General features: G+C 35.4%; 1 protein-coding gene across 1 annotated transcript in view; it reads left to right on the forward strand.

Moving 5' to 3' along the window:
• Window positions 1–19,210, forward strand: part of LOC122809685 (adhesion G-protein coupled receptor G2-like) — a 345,403-nt gene extending 326,193 nt beyond the window's left edge. The window contains exon 8 of the mRNA XM_044081361.1: window positions 17,722–19,210. Coding sequence (XP_043937296.1) covers window positions 17,722–17,861 — 140 coding nt within the window. The 3' untranslated portion in view covers window positions 17,862–19,210. The remainder of the gene's footprint in view (window positions 1–17,721) is intronic.
• The last annotated feature ends 1,340 nt before the right edge of the window (window positions 19,211–20,550 follow it).

Genomic DNA, 20,550 nt, shown 5'->3' on the forward strand with positions numbered 1-20,550 from the left:
TGTTTGTGCTATTCTAGCTTAAGTTTCTGTACACAGGGAGGAGAGAGGTTGCTATTCTACTTTCCTGAGCTGTAAGGTTTGCTCACCTACCCAGAGTAAATTAAACTGTTTAGATTAACCTAAGCAACCCTTTGAACCAAGGCACATAGGCTTCTATTTTCTGAAGACATGACTTTTATAGTAAAGTATGTATGAAGGAGCAACAGATAAAGCAGGTTTATTAAAGGAAATTTCCATCTTCACTTGCAGTTTAAACTACATTACAAGGTATCCTTTCTTCTATACATTTAAATAATTAAAGGAAATGATTGGACTGGCTTTCTTGGGGAGTGAATGACTGGAGTGGCCTTTTTGGAGCGTGACCTACATGTGGGCGTGGCTCTTAGGGGTGTTTCATGAGTATGACGTGGGTGAGGCTTAACAGGGTGCCAGACCACTACTTCGCCTAGGGCGCCATATCAGCTAAGGCTGACCCTGCTGTTACCAGACACACCATTCTGTCACAACAAGGTTTTCTTTTAAAATAAAATCGACCATTAAATGTTAGGATGTTAGAAATATCTGTAAGTAGTAACTCTTCTTAAAGCAAATGCCAAAATCTGAGATGTTACCTGGTCTGCACACAAATTCTTATACTAAAAATATAAACCTCAGTCACAGGTTTTTAAATTTAAAACTATTTACATGAAATAAACTTTTAAGATACATGTCTGTAAAATTACTGTAGATTAGAGTATAATGTGTGTGTGCTATATCTTTAATAAGCATGCGATGTTGTGAATGCACATATAAATTCCAGACACATGCAATCCCTAGTGCCATTTTGTAGAAGCAGCCAGAGAGTGAGCATGCATGATTGCAGTTGTTAGTTTGTATATAAGTTACTTAGGTTATAGTCAGTAAGCCTCTATAGTGATGTGTTTGTACAAAGTAAAGCTGCTTAAACAGAACCCATGAAGACTCATTTATTCATGTCATAACACGAAAGCAACACGGTGTAAGAACCGGGATAGAAGACAGAGAAGAATATTCACAACCATGAGATGTAAAGATGACAGCGAAGGTAAAACTGAGAGAAAAGAGTGCAAACATAACCAGAAAGAATAAAAGGTAATGATAATATTAATTATTTACTCAATGGGAAAGAAGGCAAGAAACTGGCATTACAAGGACACAAACCACATTATCAGGCAAGCAGAAAGTACAAAACATTTTGTTAACTAAAGAAAATGTTTAAGATAAAAGTATTTGATAAAAACAACTGACAGTAAAGCAAAACATGAGCATGTTTAAAGCAAAACGAGTGTATTTAAGGCAGATTTGGACATGTTTAGACTTAAACAAGCACAAGAAAACTACATCGGGCATAAAAAGGCATTAAATGGGCAAAACAAATATAAAAAAAAGAAAAGGGTACATTAAGCAAAAATAAAGCAAGGTTGACTGTACGTGTTTGGACATAACTATGACTTCATATTGCATCAAGGGCACAATTTAAATTTTTTGAGGTATCTCAGAGTGTGTAAAAGTGCTTACAGTGTGTGCTTATTACTGAGCATGTATTTCAAAGAGTTCATTGTGTGCAAAGTGCAACTATTTCATGCAATCCAGTCAAAATATAGTTATTTTGAAGAAAAGTTCTTGTACTGGGTATGTCTATTCACAAAGTGCCGCCATTACAGAATGCTTCTTGTAATGTAAAGAGTTGCCTAGCATGGTACTGCCATGTTGGGGACATTTCAGTGTGCTGCATGCAGTTAAAGGCAAAGTAAAATTACTTCAAAAGCTATTGAGTTTTGACCAACAGATGTTTGATTTATTTGCATTGTACAGTTCATTGATATGTTTCTTGCATTGATAAGAGGTGTTTTCTTGCAAAAGATGACATTACAAGAGTATTATAGTGCTTGTTAATTACTCAGTTGCATCGTAAAGTTCTTGAATGTTTCTTAAAGTGATGACTTTAATAAGTGGTGAAATATGACTTTAGCATTTTTGCCTTTACTGATTAAATTCCAAAAGTATAGCAAGTGATGAAGTGAAGTTCAGAGCACAAAGGCATTGAGAAAGTACTGTTTATGCCAGCAACTTATGCACATGTGTATATGTGTGTGCATTTGTGCTTATTTGCAAGATCCTTTGCTGGCAGGTGTTAATATGGCAGACAGATTTTGAAAACCCCAAACACTTGTGTTTGATCAAAATATTGCAGAGAACTGGAGAATATTTGAGCCAGAGTACAAATTTTTCATACAAGCAAGCCTATGCAAATAAAGATGCATGTGCCAGGGCATTCATGGTCTGAGCCCATAGAAAGAGAGCATTCATTTGTGTATGCACCAGCAGTGTATGAAGGAAAAGGTGGGGGCTGCCTTATTGTTGGGCAAGTTGAATTAAGGGAAGACCCCGAGTGTTTGAAGTGCAAGTTTAGAGAAATGTGCAACCTCCAGCTGAATATTACATTTGAGAGGCATTTGTTTTACACAAGAGATCAGAAACCAGGGGAAATGTTTGCAACTTATATAACTGACTTGAGAAACAGAGCTAAAATGTGTTGGTTTGGTGATTTATAAGATGAGCTGATGAAAGACAGGTTTGTATGTGGTATTAATAGTGCTGCGGTGAGAGAGATTTTGCTTTGTGACTGATTTAACATTGAGCAAAGGAATAGAGATTTGTCAGATCTGTGAGGTGACAGAAAGACTTATGAGTATGCTTGCATGTGACAAGAGCATGGTTTCAGTGAGCTCCAGAGCAAACGTAGATAGTTTGTAACACATGCGAAACAAGAGCAGGCCTAAGCACATGGCAGCTACCGGGTTACCAAAGATGCCACAAGGTTTTCTAGCAAGTTTCAAAAAAAGTGCAAGATCTGCTGCCAGCTCAGTGCAACACAAACATGAATCAGCAAAACCCAAATCTAGCTTTATTGTAGTGTGAATCTTGAGTCTAAAAGAGAGAAGTGCTTGGTCAGCAATATCACAAGTGTAAAAAATGGAACCATTTCCAAAAGTTTTGCAAATCAAGTAAGCCTCACACAGTTGTAAGGAAAGGTCACCCAAAAAAGCATGTTGATTAAATAGAGCCAAAACTGTCAGCTTCCTATGTAGATGGTGTATCAGTGCTTGGAGAAAGAGTTGCTGCAGTAAACTTATTAACAAGGAGCAAAATGTTTTGTGCGGTCCGTAGACACTGGGTAAAGGTCAAAGTGTAAAGTTACATCAGCAGACATATTTGCAAGAATGAGAACTAATAAACAACTCAACGTATTTAGCAGTGCAATACTTGTTGCTTATGGAGGTGAAGAAATTTAAACTGAAGGTTCAATAGTACTTTCATGTTATCTGGCCAAGAACTGTTACAACTTGTTATTCTATGTAGTCCGACAACCAGTACAATCTTTATTCAGTCTCAAAAATAGTTTAAGAATGAATCTGCTTTCTTTTGCCAAAGAAGTTCATCATGTGAGTGCAGTTCCAAGTTTCAAATTTTCAGAAGCCATTTTCTCAGAGTATGCTGATGTTTTTGATGACAAACTGGGCAAACTTCCAGTTGTGTTTTCCATGAAGTTAGACCAGAAATCACTCCAGTAGGCAGACCAGCAGGAAGAGTTCTGATAGCTATGCAAGATAAAGTTAAAGTTCAGTTGGATAAAATGGTGCAGCAAGATGTGATTTGTCCAGTCACAGAACCAACTGAATGGGTGTTGTCCAGGGCAGCCACTCATAAAAAAGGCTCAGATAAAATTAGAATATGCATTGACCCAAGAGATTTGAACAAAGCATTAAAAAGACCATATCATCCAATGTGCACAGTTGAAGAAGTTGCAGCTCTAATACCGAATGGCACTGCATTTTCTGTTTTGGATGCAAAGAGTTCATTTCGGCAAGTGCTGTTTTATCATAAATCCTCATTTCTAACTACTTTTTGTACTCCATTTGACAAATACAGATTCCTAATAAATTCTGCAAGTGAATTTTTTCAGCGTGCAATGGAGGAATTTTTTTTAGGTTATCCTTGTGCCATAATAACAGACTATTTATTGGTTGGAAGCAAGGGTGAAGTAGCGCTTGACAGAAACCTCAAGAAAGTTCTAGACAGAGCACATGAAGTAAATTTAAAGCTCAGTCCTCTGAAGTGCAAATTCAGACTTCCAGATGTTACGTACGTAGGTCATTTATTTACAAGCACAGGCTTGAGACCTGACCCAACCAAGCAAGCAGCTGTTCTAGAGATGTCAGCACCAGATAATGTACAAGGTTTACAGCATTTTCTGGGCATGGTCAACTATTTAGGCAAATTTTTACCAGATTTCAGTGAGCTGGCAGCACCTTTAAGAGAGCTAACATGCAAAAATGTTGCATGGTCATGGTTGGAACATCATCAGAAGGCATTTGATGACCTTAAGTGGAAAATTGCAATCTCATATATGTTAAGATACCATGATGTAAACAAACCAGTTATTCTTTCTTGTAGTACTTCAAAATTTGGCCTAGGTGCAGTTATACTTCAAGAGGCAGACCAGTAGCCTATACAACTAGAACACTAACTCAACTGAAATGCAGTATGCTCAAATTGGGAAAGAGCTTTTGGCAATAGTATTTCCATGTTCCAAGTTTCATGATTATATTTATGGTCGAGCTATCCAGATTGAAACTGATCATCAACCTCCAGTTACTATTTTAAAGAAGCCTATGCATTATGCTCCAGCGAGATTACAAAGAATGATGCTCAAATTGCAAAAGTATAATTTCAAAATGGTCAGCACTAAAGGCAAATTGCTCTATCTGGCTGATACCTTATCCAGATGACCTAGAAGTACAACAGAACAGCCTGATGCTGAGACTTTTGAGTTTCATGTGATGTCAGTGCATAATTTTTCCACCCTAGACTTGATGAGTTAAGAGAGCACAGACAGACTAATCCTATTTTACAAAGGCTCAATCACTACATTAATGTTGGATGGCTGTCAAAGCAATCCAGTGTATCATCTGAGGTGCAAGTGTATTTCCTTACAGAGATGAATTGTTGATGGAAGATGGCATTATTTTCAAAGATCCTAAAATTATTGTTCCTGCTTTCTTACAACAATAATATATTCATATTTTGCATCATGGTTACCCATGTTCATCATCCAATAAGAGAAGAGTGTGAGAATTAATATTTTGGCCTTCATTATCAAAAGACATTGACAGAGTTCTTTCTTCTTGTCCAGTATGCAATAGTACTAGACTACATTTGCAAAGAAAACTGCTTCATCTAAGTCTAATTCCTGAGCTACATTGGTCTACAGTAGTAACTGATGCCTTTGAGTGGAACATTCAACACTGCTTGGTTTTGGTAGACTCTTATTTGAATTGGTTTGAGATTGATCTGCTACCAAACTTAACCTCAGCTGCTGTTATTACTAAGTTGAAACATTTCTCAGTTCATGGTAGCCCACACAAACTTTTTTCTGACAATGGTACTCAAATCAGTAGTCAGTTTCTGAAATTTACAAAAGAATGGGACTTTGTACATGTCATTAGTAGTCCTGTATATCCTCATTCTAATTGTCTAGCTGAATGAGCAGTACAGAGTGCAAAGCAATTACTTAAAAAGTCAAAGCATGACAATACTGATGTATTATTGAATTTGCTTAATCTCAGAAACATACCCTGTGATGATATTCTTGGCTCACCTGCTCAAAGACTACTTCCAGACAAATGAACTACCCTATTTCTTCAAGTTTATTGCAGCTTAAACCTAAGAGCAACAAAACCATCAAGGCTCAATTGTTAAAGAAGTGTAATATCCAGAAATCTAGTTATGACAGATCAAGCAGATTACTTCATCTGTTAAGGGATGGAGAGATGGTACGAATCCAGATGACAAAAGGTTTTGATGGAATAGGACAGATTACAGGCATCTGTGCCGAGTTGAGATCTTATTTGGTAGATTTCAAGGGTGTGGAGTATAGGAGGAAGTGCAGACATCTTCTTCCTGTACCAGAATCATCATCATTGCAGTCACAACATTGTATCTGTGATGGAAACTCTAAATCAAAGAATGAGTCAGACACTGTTTCTAGAACAGAATGTTTTCAAAAGTCTGATTATATTCCAAAAAGTGATTTGAACATTTCATAGGTCAGCCATTTAGCAGAGACTGTCCCAGTTGCTAAATCTAATTCCCAGTTTTATGTTACACAATATGGACGAGTTTCTAAGCCTAGTGTGAAATACGCAACAATGTGGACTTGATTGTATGTATGTATGCATGTATATATATATATATATATATATATATATATAAAATGTGTCTTAGATTACCTGTGATTTTTGCATGGCAAATAATCTTATGACAAACTGCATGATCGATTTCTCAAAGAGGGAGGATGTAGATCACAGTATAATGTGTGTGTGCTATATCTTTAAGAAGCATGCAGCATTGTGAAAGCATGTATAAATTCCAGACAAAGAATGAGCATGCATGATCGCAGTTGTTAGTTTGTATATAAGTTACTTAGGCTTTAGTCAGTAAGCCTCTATTGTGATGTGTTTGTACAAAGTAAAGCTGCTTGAACAAATATTCATGTCATACATGAAAGCAACAATTACACTTACCAGAAGCTTAACACATGCACAATGAAATACAATATAAATGGGGTTTAAAAGGTGGATGGTATATAGAAGTCCTATATCTATCAGCGGCTAGAGATTGTACTGACTACTATCGACCTCTGACTTGTTAAGTAAGACATCTAGTGCACAGGCTCACAGGCAAGGTGTTCACAGGCCTGATTTCTGTCCCAGAGCTGCAGATCATCATGTACACTATACATGCTAGACAAAAACACATTCTGTGATTCATGCTTGTTTTAATTTTTATTTATTTTTGTTACTTGTTTATTTATCCATCGTATATTGGCTGGGTTAGTCCCATGAGTCTATTGGCCTCTTTTTAGGTAAGACCTGCAATGGTGAGGAGACAGAGATTAAGCAAGAAGTTATAAGTTATTTGGAAAATGAGTTTGATAATAATACTGTGAATAAATGAGAAAGAGAATTATTAGTTAAGGAAATTGTACTGGATGAAGTGTTAGAAGTATTAATAACAGTACATTATAAGGCAGCACAGGACAAAATGGAATAGATTATGAATTCTATACAGATATGGATTTGAAACAAAAATGTTTTGTTTGTCTTTAATGACTGGAATAAATGATGGCTTTTTGGATAGGAAAATGCATTATAGGGCTCTAAGATTATTGATGGAATATATGGAATAAAGATGATCAGAAGGAATTAAGGAATTGGAGACACTGGCAAGTACTTAGAAAATGTTTATGAAAATAATGATATGTAAAATTTGGAGAGAAGGGTTTTTTGTATAAAAATAGAAATATGTAGTAGGAAATCGGTATTAAAGAAGTTCTATATAATACTGGGGAATCAGAGGAAGAAGAAGAAGTAAGGATTGCTTGATGTGACTTTGAAAAAGCATTTGGTAATGTAGTTATGGGAAAGTCTGAAACATATGATGTGGACTAAGGGGTAATAAAAGTAATAAGGTCATTATATGAGAAGAGTAGAATAAGCATCTTAGTTAAAGGTTGAGTCACAAAAGAAATAAGGATTACATGAGAGGTGAGGCAAGGATGCCTTCTGAGTAGCATTTTGTTTTCTTTAGTAATTAATGCAATTGCACAACATGCGAATAAGGAACTGGATGAAGGAAGATATGTGTATACCAGAGATTTAAGTATGGTAGTTATTATGGCTTATGCAGATTATATGATTATAGTGGTAAAAAATATTAATTGGTTAGTAGAAGTGGTAAAGAAGTTAGAAATATGGTTAATTAATGTGGGGTTAGGTATAAACTGGGAAAAAGCAAAGGTTTTGGTGAAATTATAAGACAGGCCAAAATATATATTTAATAGAAGGGAATCTGAAGTACTAGTAGTGGTATCTGGATTTATATTTGGAAATTACAAAGCAATGAAAAATTAGTGGCAAAATGTGTTAGAGGAAATACAAGAAATACACTTTGGAGTTTATATTAAGATGAGTTTGGGAAAAATGTGTATTTGATTAACACTATAATAACAAAAAAGTTTAATTACTTGGGTGCAGTGATTGTGTTTCCTATAAAATTGGAAAATAAGTTATTAAATCTGCTAAAAAGGTATGTGATATATAACAAAGTGGAATGGGGAGGATTAAATTTATAGAACCTAATCATACTTTTTACTAGTTAATTTTTTATATGATGCTAAACATTATGTAGTGTAATGAGGAAAAATTAATAGCAAAATTTTTAAAGCTAAAGAAAAGTTTTATATGGTAAAGTCTTAATGGTGGGAAAAGAAACATGGAGGAAAAGGGGGAAGATAAACAGAGGAATAGAAAATTACATTTTTGGAAATGAAATATAAATGAATGCAAAAGAAAGTTATTACACGAAAAGATTGTGGAGGAATGTTATATAGATAAGATTTAAAATAAGACTTTAAGGAAGTTGTTAAAAATAATTAAAAGGTATAAATTTTGTTATGAAGAGCAACATTTTTATGCAGAGATTGGTGTTAAAATGTTGCCTATAAATGGGTCTTTTTATACAAGTCAGTGAATGTAAGTGTATGTATCAGTTTAGGGTCTTTTTATATAAGTCAATAAATGGAAGGTTAAGTATAAATTGTAAAGTTAGAGACAATGAAACAAATTTTCTGGAATTCCCTAGCACGATAAAATTATGGAAACAATTAAATATATGACTGTATGACTGGATTAAATGCAAAATATGTAAATGATAGTTTATGATTTTTTGGGAAAGAAAAATATAGTAGACCAGTTAAAAAATCTTGAATTTGCATAATATATGGCAAAAGGAAACAACAAATTATTATGTCATAAGTATGGAATTAGAATGACATTATCAAAGTCAGTAAGATTTTGATTTATTCTATCATGTGTATATTCCTTCATTTTAGTTTCATTTTTTTATTTGTGCTATAATGTGGATTTCAGTAATGCAACTATTGTAAATAGAGAACCTCTATACTTTTGAATGGGTATCATGGGACTTTTACATCCACCTGAGTATCACTAACTTAAAGAGATGGGACTTCAGTTTAATATCTCATTTGAAGACTGATTTTTAGTATAACATTTTCTATTTCCACAGCCACATAACTCTGTGGAAAATATGCAGTCCAAATCAGGCAATACATTCTTTTGAACAGAAGTAATATTCCAAGACACTGAGATTTATCCCTTGCAAATTTGTACACATTTGAGAAACTAGAAAGACAATTATAAACTTCATGCAGACTGTTTCTCTCTCTCTTATACACATGATATCTCTAATCTAACTATGTCTGTGTGTTTGATTTACCTTAAGTCGGTTGATTAACATGAATATCAAGAACCAAAAAACAACCAAAGCATGTAACAATGCAGCCCAACCTGGAACCAGTAAACACACATAACAGCTCATATTTTATCGAATGTTAATAAAACACCAACTTGTTTAATTGCCCAAAGGGAGTCCAGAAGTAACACCAGTACAAGCCAGAATAAACTAAAATATAAATTTTAATAATAAAACTTGAAATACTGAGCCAGAAAATAAAAATAAAATGGTTAAGTGCTTTCATCTCTTCATTGTATATGGGACTTCTTTAGAACTGCTATTAAAATGTATCTATGTACTCAAATAATCAAGTCAATGAATGCAATTAATTAAATAAAATGTTAGTAATTAGTGTTTAAAGATGCAGTATGGTACAAGGTACAAAAATGTCATCAGTTACTATAAAAAGCTGATATAGACAAATATATACAAGCCAATTATCATCCTCAATTTAGAGATAAAGTATAAAAGATCTTATATCTAACACCAATAAGGAACATATAATAAATAAAACTGTTGAAATGTACATAATAATGAAAGCTTATACAGTTCATAAATTATGATAGAATAGGATTAATTCATGGAAGCAGGTTGAGAGGTATTGAATGGAATTTGATTCAGAGTTTGATTCCATCAGCCTTCATTTGCTTACTGTGTGACCTTGAGCAAGTCACTTAACCAGACAGTGTTTAAGGGCAATTGGGAGTTTGGGCGAGGATCTTTAATGGTGTCCTGAACTGCATTCTTAGCAACTACCTATAAGTTACAATTTATTCCATCATAATCAGAGAATTTGCACCTCATATTTTGCTTTTGGGATTATACCCTACCACTGAGAAGTAGATTTAGTGGTAACTCTTACTTTATGGACGGATTATTACTGTAATATGAAATGAGGTTGAGAAAGAAGACATCCTTTAACATCTGCAAAGTTAATTTCAACATTATATGTTGTGGTGCCTTAAATTAATCTTTACATACAAATAGCTTAATGATAAACTGAAATGATCATTTTTAAGTAATCATTGACTTTCCTTATATTAGCATAATTTTACACTATCAAAAAAGTTTTAAAAGTAGAATCCTGAATCTCAACAAGATGTGTCCACATTTTCTCTGCTTTCCTGATTACATATAAAATATCTCTGTCTATAAACAACACACCTGTAAGCAGTGTTAAATTAGTGATCTCTACAATTAAAATTGAAGTAAAGACAATGGATTTTAATTGAAAAGACTGATCACTGCACCCTTCAATTGGCTCTGTAAATAGATAAGCTCATTGTTGTAAACATTATCTGCTGGGAATATGCATTAGGTTCTCAAAAGGCATTTTTGTTTGTGTTTTAATGTTTCAAAGAATGTCCAGTAATACACTGAATGAAGAGTACTTTAATCAAATTTAATGTATAGCTGGAGTTTAAAAGCTGTTGAGTAACAGAGTAATAATAACTACTATGTGGCAGTATACAAAATACAATGTCAGTGAGATTTGACTCTCTAATTATGTTTGTGTGCATGCCAAAATGCTATTAATGTTTACCTAACTAATAATTAATTAATGTGCATCTGTTAGTAGACACACAGTACTGACATGAATTTGATCTGTGATAGATCATTTTTGTCACATCCCAGGAGGTTGTTGCTGCAGTCTTGCTTAAAACCAACTGCACTATTAATGTAATGGTACTTGAGAGTACTCAGCAATAACAACTCCAATAGTAACTCGGCTAAGGTGATGCTTCATAGTCAAAACATGTTTCATGCCTAACATAGAAGATGTAGTTGGTAAATATATTTTCTCCACAGCACCTTCCATACCTAAAGTCAATACTAAGGACCTCCATAGAATATATACTGTTACTTGTATGTTTCTTATGTGATGCAAATTCTACTAACCTATCTGCTGATCTATTAAATACTTGGACAGGTCCCTCTGGAAGTGAGAAAATATTTTATAATTGCTACTATATTAAATGCTTATTTATATATCAGTCAAGTCACTGAGGTCTATTGAGTTTTGATTACAACTGATTGGAGAGCACAGGAGCAGAGGATAAGGCAAATAACTATGGTCTTACATGATGTCAAACATTTCCACTAGCTTTTTTTTCTAGTCTTCAATCCAAAAAGTCCCCTTCTTTTTCAATTGCTTGTTTGACCTCCTAGATGCAAATCATCGATGTAAAAAACACCAGACATGTTGTTCTTTTGTGTGCTAACAATACACAATCTAATTTGAGAAATAAAGTGTTTTACATTGCAGTTCTATCCTGTATGGACACATATCATTTATACCCTTCTATGTGTTGGAAAAGTCAATGATAATATTCAATAAATTCTAAATCTCTCTATCAGTATTATAATGTATTGTAGAAAAATATAAAGATATATATTTATATAAGTTTTCACAAACAATCTTCTGTATCTTGCAAACCACTCTAGCTAGACAGCTGGTATCAGCAGCATTTTTGTTCAACCAGACTTCATCTTTTATATGACTACATACTTTTCTTTTCTGGATGCTTATTTTATGAGATACATTACAAGTATTAATGTAAATGTTCTCCAGCACCATTCAAGATTTTGGGTCATACAATGCAATAGTCTGACACATTTGGCATTATTAATGCAAATGTGGAAATATTCCATCTTTTCATAACTACTAACAACTTGAAATGTTTCTAGTATTGTGTATGCTACATGAATGATCACAATGTATTGTTCTGTCTTCCACAATGATGTTTCACTTGATGCTCTTAGTAATATGCAACACAGTCATGAAAATATAATCAAAAATATTGAAATGCACACAAGTTTATTTATTTATTTATTTTTTATTTTACATTTGTTGACTGGGCTAGTCCAGCTGGATAATTTCCATTTTCAGTGGAGGCCCGGGGAGAAAAGCTCCACAGATTAAAACAAGGTTATAGAAATTGAACATTTACAATCAATGTTTGTGACATACACAATGAGCAACCATGCATACTTATTAGTCTAGATCAAGTAATAGAAAACATATAGTGCTATCTATGTATTGAGAAAGGCATTAATTCTTTTAAAAACTACACTCCCTTTGGGTCATTACATACATATTAGTGTATATACAAACTTGAAAATGAAAAAAATTTTTTTTTTTTTTTCCCAATAGAAACTGTTCAGTCATTAAGTCGTTTGTGATCACAGAGAAAGATTGCAGTTTTGAAGTAAGGAAATATGATAGTAGAAAGTTGATTAGTCTGGATTGGTACAAGAGCAGAGCCAGAAGTTGTTAAGATGAAGAAGAAGTTGTTTTTTAAAAAGATCAAAGGAGCCTATAGAGGTAATGTGTGAGGGGAGATTATTCCATATTTTGCCTACTGAGTTAGAAAAAAGGCAGCTACCTGCAGAATTAGTAATTCGTGTTGTGTTAACTTGTAGCTTTTCAGTGGAGCGCAGCTGTTTCAAGTTATTATAGGGGATCAAGAAGTTACTAAGAGCTGGTGTTTTTGATGGTTGATATAGAATGTTATGTGTTATTAAGAGTTGTTGATATATAATCTTGTTAGGAAGTTCCAACCAGTGTAAGTGTTTTAAGTTTAGACAGTGGTGAGTTCTATGCTGGGTTGCCGTGGCAAAGCGAGCTATATTGTGGTAGGATGTAGTAAGTTTCTTCAGGTTGCTTTTAGAGAGATTAGTGTAAATAGAGGAGGCATACATTAGGGTAGAGATCAGATGTGATTGTGCTAAGGTGGTCCTTGCTTCTGGTGTAAGGTAGGGTTTGATTCTGTACAGTGAACCAATTTTTTTATTAACTGCTTTTATAGTGTTATTGATGTGGTAATCATAGTTAAGATTATTATCAATATTAACACCAAGCAGTTTGGTTGTAGAGTCTGGGAAGATGAGGGAATTATCACTTGCAGTAATAGAGAAGTTTAGCTGAGAAGATTTGTGGGTAGGTGAGAAAAGTAGTAGTTTTGTTTTCTTGGGATTGAGGAGGAGACATCTTTTTGAGAACCAGTGTTCGACGGTAGAAAAGGTAGATTGTGTGAGTGTCTGGAGTTCAGATTGAGTGGAGGCTGTGCAAATAATGGTAGAATCATCTGCATATTGTATACATGTAGTGTTTTGGATAGAAGATTGGAGGTCATTAATAAAGATAGAGAATAAGAGTGGGCCTAGTATAGATCCTTGTGGTACTCCTAAAGAGATAGGTAGTAAAGTAGATAGAGAAGTTTTCCAGAGTATTGCTTGTTGTCGGTTTTCAAGATAGGATGAGAACCAGGTTAAGGAAGAGGAATCCAAAGCAAGGGATTTTAATATGTGTAGAAGAAGTATATGGTTGACCATGTCGAAGGCTTTTGACAGGTCTAGGAAAAGAGAAGAGGTTAGTTTGTTGTTGTTACGATTACAGTTGATGGTGTTGGTAAAAGAAAGTAGAGCAGTGGTAGTACTATGTGATGGTCTAAATCCATGTTGAGTGTTAGCTAGTAGGTTGTTATGAAGAAGATGGTTAAGTAGTTGTTTGTGTATACATTTTTCCATGATTTTAGCTAGTGGAGATAATAGTGCTATAGGACGAAAGTTGGAAAGGTCAGTGGATTTTCCTCCTTTATGTAGGGGTATGATATGTGATATCTTCCAGATTTCTGGAAAAGTACTTTCTTTTATGGATCTGTTTATGAGGATGGAAACAGGGTAGGCGATTACTTTAGCCGCTACTTGAAGAAATTCAGCAGGAAGGTTATCTGCTGAGGGGGTAGTGGGTTTAAGTTTTTTTAAAAGAGATTGTATGTAGGAGGTGGGTATGGGTTGAAGTTGCAGGGGAGGAAGGGAGTTGTCGATGTTATTTAAGAGCAGTTGGGAAGAATCAGGAGATAAGTGATTAGCTAGACATTGTATGGAAGTAGTAAAGAAGGTATTGAAGTTATTGGCTATTAAAGAGGGGTTATCTGGGTCTAAGTTTTGTGGGCTGGGTGTAACTACTTTGCCTGGGGTAAGTAGATTATTGATAGTAGACCAGAACTTTTTTGGTTCTTTTTTGGTTGATTGCTGAAGTTCAAAGTAATAATTCTTTTTATCTGAAAGGATAGCTTTTTTGGTATTGTTTCTGAGTTCTTTAAAGGTTTGATGATTGGTTGGGTTTCTGGAGGAACGCCATTTTTTCCAAGATTTATTTCTAAGTCTAATTTTTTGTTTGGTATTAGAGGTTAGCCAGGGTGCTGTTTTGGTCTTTGTTCTAATGGTACGACTTGGGGCATGTTGATTTAAGATAGCAAGGAATGCTGAGTTAAAATGTTCAACAGCATTGTTGAGTGAGAGATGTTTTAGAGGGGTCCAGTTGTATTGTGAAAGTTCTGTTAGAAATCTTTCAGGATTAAATTGTTTTTTAGAATATATTGTTTTATGAGAGGTAGGTAAGTTTAGATTAGTTTTGGCTCTAATGACATAGGTAAGGGAGTGATCGCTAAGATCATCTGGAAGGATGCCAGTTTGGTAGTTTTGTAGGGGGGAGTTTGTAAGAATCCAGTCTAAGGTGGTTTCTTTTTTGCTCTTATTATTTATTCTAGTGGGACTATCAATTAGTTATTTGAAACCAAAAAGATTTATATGGGAAGTGGGGTTAGCATTGTTACAAGATTTCCAATCAATGTTAAAGTCCCCAAGGAATAGTGTTTCTTGAGGAAGGTCTATAGAGAGTTGTTCAAGAAGTTGTTCTAAAGTGGGGATGTTATTTCCAGGGGGGAGGTATGCACAGATGATGTTTATTGCTTTAGTAGTGTTAATTTGAATTTTGGAACAAATTATATCGGCATTATTATCTTGGTTAAGGGTAAGATCTAGAAGAGTAAGCTTTAGTTTTGTTTTATATAGAATCGCTACTCCTCCTCCTTTTCTGGAGGTACGATCAAGTCTAAGAATGTTATATCCATGTGGGGTAATTTCATTGTCTTTAATATAGGGTTTTAGCCAAGTTTCTGATAAGCATAGAATGTCAAAGTTGTGTACTTCTAATAGGGCATGGAGTTGACTAATTTTGTTGCAGATACTACGTATGTTGAGATGGGCCAGGGATAATAGGTTAGAGGATGTAATGGATGAAAGAGAGAAGGGTTTGGAGTGATTTCTGTGTGATTTGGTGGTAGTAGTTTGAGGGCCTGGGTTGGGGTGAATGTCACCATCTTGTAGTAGATGGAGTAAAGTAAAGTAGTTTTCAAGTTTATGTTTGAGGAGCGTGTCGAATATTTTCTTAGTTTTAGTTTTTAGTAGTTTGCAGTGTAATAGCCTATGGTATTTGGGAAGTAGGTATATGGATTGTGAGGAGGTATGTAAGATGGAAGGAGGTGGGGATGTTACAGCTGTACTGGTATGTTGTGAGGGAAGTGAGAAAGAAACAGTTATGGAGTGTTCATAGGAGGTTAGGAAGTATGTAGTTATGAGAAAGAATAATAATAAGAAGGAGATAGGTAATTTCAGTTGTGACTGGAGCATAGTAGAAGTTGTGATAAAATAGTTATGAGTCAGTGTGGTTTACTGGTGTGTTGAAGATGGAGGTATTGTGGGGATGTAGGGCGTGTGGTAGGGGCTGTGATGTTGTAGCTGTGTTAGTGGAGAGGGGTGGGGTTGTTTATAGTAGGTAAGTGGATGTGTATGTGGTGGGTGGTTTACAATCTCTGAGGCTGTAAGTGTGATAGGGTGGAAAAGTAGGAGGTGTGTCCAGAGACGAGGTAAATGTAGGACCCCTGGGGGTGGGTGGGATATGGGGGTAGGGAGGGGAGCGGAGCGGGGCCCACAAAGTAGACCAGAGGAGAAGGGAAAAAGTATCAGAGAAGGCAAGGGGAATCAAGGCAAGAGAAGGTAGCCTAGGAGGAGAGGATAAGACATGTTATTAGAAGGAGGAAAGGGTTTAGGGTAAGAAGGTGAGAATAAAAGTGTCATGTAGAAAAGAATACTAGTATCCCAGATAGATATGAGGAAAGGGTGACATCTAGTGGGCAACTGTGGAAGTGCAAAAAGCAAACAGGGCAGCTTCCAGGTGAGAGCTATACAAATGGGAGAGAGAGGTTAATCTGTGTAGCTATCCAAGGAGTGTGTGAGGTGGTAATGGAGGAAAAAGGGGAAAAGGGTAGCTGCTGGCTGCTTAGGTAGTGACAATCTAATAGCTTAGCAGGTACAGTTGGTTAAAACATAATACAGCATGACTAGGTAGACATACTTTCTTGTAATCTTGAGGTAGAGGGTGGCAGGAGAAGACAGTGTCCTGCACGAGTCCAAGGTTAATATGCAGAGGGAATGCAACCCAGGCAAAAACACAGGGTCGCTTTGAGGGGATAGTTTCTTGTAATCTTGAGGTAGAGGGTGGCAGGAGAAGACAGTGTCCTGAACGAGTCCAAGGTTAATATGCAGAGGGAATGCAACCCAGGCAAAAACACAGGGTCACTTTGAGGGGATAGTTTCTTGTAATCTTGAGGTAGAGGGTGGCAGGAGAAGACAGTGTCCTGAATGAGTCCAAAGTTAATATGCAGAGGGAATGCAACCCAGGCAAAAACACAGGGTCGCTTTGAGGGGATAGTTTCTTGTAATCTTGAGGTAGAGGGTGGCAGGAGAAGACAGTGTCCTGAACGAGTCCAAGGTTAATATGCAGAGGGAATGCAACCCAGGCAAAATCACAGGGTCGCTTTGAGGGGATAGTTTCTTGTAATCTTGAGGTAGAGGGTGGCAGGAGAAGACAGTGTCCTGAACGAGTCCAAGGTTAATATGCAGAGGGAATGCAACCCAGGCAAAAACACAGGGTCGCTTTGAGGGGATAGTTTCTTGTAATCTTGAGGTAGAGGGTGGCAGGAGAAGACAGTGTCCTGAACGAGTCCAAGGTTAATATGCAGAGGGAATGCAACCCAGGCAAAACCACAGGGTCGCTTTGAGGGGATAGTGCAGAGTATTAGCACACAGACAAGCACACACAGCAGCAACGAGGTGGGCAGACTAAAGTTACAAACAATGATTATTTATTTCCATCGCAGTGTATTCTATACACACATTCTTAGTATAATTTTGTTTTTCATCCTCAACCCTTTTACATGCTATCATTTGAAAGAAACCAGCTCTAAATAGTGTCTTGATACAATAATGCACTGCTTGTGGAAAATGGAAATGCCATGAAAAGGTGCTATAGGCACTGATAAATTAAATTTTAACATGATTGTAAGGTTTACTGAGAAGGAAACTGGACTGGAAGCCTGATATGTTTACAGACATTTAATATAAAACAAAATGTAGTAGTTTGTCAAATTTACTTTTTTCTGTGTATTACTATAACTGTATTGTGTTGTTTTGTCACAGGGTTTTTCATATTTCTTTGGTACTGTAGACTACATGGTCCACTGTTCGTGACTAGAGGAAGCTATGCTGTCAGCCAAGATTCAGTCACTTCATTTGCAATGAGGAAGAAGAGCTCATTGCATACATCTTTGGATAATTAAGGAATGCATAAATCTAGCTACAGACTGTACACATCAGTGATGATGATCTGCTCTCAGGAAAGCATATCATGCCATCTATGATGGGCTCATTTACATTTCATGCTTTAAAGATACACTGGCATCTAGCATGCTTATTTTAGCACCATTTTATGGGCACATTCCACTTGCTAAGGGTTCAGCAAACCATTTAGAAAATTCTGCTATTTTTTTCTATCTTTCTTAATCAATCTTATTGTGTCTTCCATAATATGTGGCATTCATGATATGAGCGCTTGCTGATTCTTTTAGATTCTGCCTTAATACACAATACAAAGTCAAAGAAAAGTGTTACTCATTGAGATCAGTGGGATTCTGGAAAATTTTACTCAGTACTGAGTCTCTTCATATGACTACCATGGATCATGTTAAACAGTAGGCCATGCTGTGGTGAAGACCACACACTCTAAAAATGAGTACGACTTTATCAATGCCAATTGCTGGCTTGCACAGAATGTGACTAACAGTAATAATAGTTAAAGATGTGTATTCAAAAAATGATGAAGAATGTAGTAATGAAAATATTTATGGGGAAGTAAATGGGAGAAGGGTAGTAAGTTGCCAAAGTAAAAAGAAAAAAAAAAAACAAAGAACTTTGGCTGAGTTTGTTGTTAACACGTGTCTTGTAGCCATGAGGTAGTGTTATGAAGCACCACCTTCAGCTTGTTGACTTTTGTTGTGGAAACAGCCTAAATTATATGTTTGCATTGTTAACTCTACACACATTCTTGTGGGTTAGTTAAGATTAGAAGTACAATAGTAGTGTAGCTGTTTTACACATACATTGAGCATTATTTTTGTAGAGAGATGCAATATTGCCTTGCAGATAAAAAAGCAAAATCAAAATTAGCAGTTGTCACTGAGTGAAGGAATTATCTGCAATAATGCAAAATGTTTTGTTGCAAAACTTTCTGTTTACTAAAAGAATATTGATTTTCAACACTCTGAATAATAATATGTATTTACAGGAGGAAAGTAGTGGGTAATATCATTCTTTCACTCTGGGACTCTCAGCGTCTCACAGGTCAATAAAAATGTTTTCATGAATGTTGATAGCATACAGTCGATACTTGAAAGCCTGAAAAAGTGCCACAGCATGCAAGTATTATTTTTACTGCTAAGTATGCACCAGACAGCATCATACTAATTTGGAAATTATATGTGTTTTAGGAAGGTACAGTGGATTATATCATGAGCAATGAGGACTGGTGAGCAGCATTAAGTGAGGCAAAGAAAATGGTGGCTACTTATTTTTTTCTGTAACAGTGAAGAACCACTTAATAAAATGCAACTTGTTGATCTTTTTTCAATTATCAAGTCTAGGATTTTGTATAATCAGATCCTGCAGATAGACTAGTGGTGGACCGTAGCTGGGATAGCTACTGAAAGTTCAAAAAAATGACACTGGTATATGTAACTTGAGTTGTGTCACTGAAAAAACAGAACGAAAAAAAGATGAAAAACACTCCTTTTGAATCCACGGAAACCTCACTGCTTCGCCGAATTGGCAAGATGTTGAACTAAAGTGTAACAAAGGACTGTTACACACTGATGTTTGGCAGTTCAAAAGTTAAGTAGGACTAAATCTGTTTATATCCCAGGCATATACATTCCTATAACTCTTCCAAATGATGCAAAGTAACTTGAATACAACTCACAACAGTCTGTGTGTTGAGACCACAATAACCATAAAAAAGTACCTTTGAATGTTTGTAAAAGCTGATGAAATGTTGTAGAGCAAAGGCCTGGTTGCTCAGGAAGTCCTGACTATCCGTTTAGCTTGTAGTAGAGTAAACCCAATCCAATACTTTGTGGTTAGAAAACACAAGAAGCTTCCCTTTGCAAACCCAATAGTTCCAGACTTGCAGGAAGCAAATGAGGCACTAGCACAATGGCTGTATAAACAAACTCAGAAGTTCCAAACTCATAGGAAGCAAAAAAGGCTGTTGTCTGAAAATAAATCCTTTATTACAACGATAGCATTCCATAAGCACTAGTTGAGCGCTTTCATCTGCACCATCGCAGACTTCATCAGAACTAGTGCAAAACATTTAATTAACTCATTTAAATACAGTTTTTTGGCGCCAAAATTTTGTTGCTCAATTTAAAGAAACAGTACTCCATTTGTAACATAACTAATGTTGAACCTATATAAAAAATATAAATCAAAATGATTTATGTATATACATACCAAAATTAGATACAAATGTATATATAATTGTAAATATTGATTTTAAAAATCACTAAAAATAATTATTCGTATGGTATTGTGATTAAAATACTAAAACAGAAATTAAATTCACTATGTGTACTTACATTTCATCAAATATTGCAGCCAAAAATGTTATATATCAAGAATTAAAAATGGTTTTATACTTATAAAATCGTTAATACCTGGATTCCTAGTGGAATCTGTTAAAATCTGCCACTTGCTTTCTTTGCAGGCCAGTCTTGTTTTCCAATCCCCTCCAAAAGGAATTTCCTTCACCTCATCTATTATCATAAAGGAGAATGTGTGTCCCTCACCGTATTCCTTGATGTGTCTATATAGGGCATTTTTACTATCCATTTTCCTAATTTTGTAATAATGCTCATAAATACGTTTCTTTAACTCTCTTTCTGTTTTGCCTATATAATAGGCTGGACATTTTTT

Source organism: Protopterus annectens, chromosome 8.part0, assembly GCF_019279795.1.
Source record: "Protopterus annectens isolate FY-2018-M chromosome 8.part0, PAN1.0, whole genome shotgun sequence".
Lineage (NCBI taxonomy): Eukaryota > Metazoa > Chordata > Ceratodontiformes > Protopteridae > Protopterus > Protopterus annectens.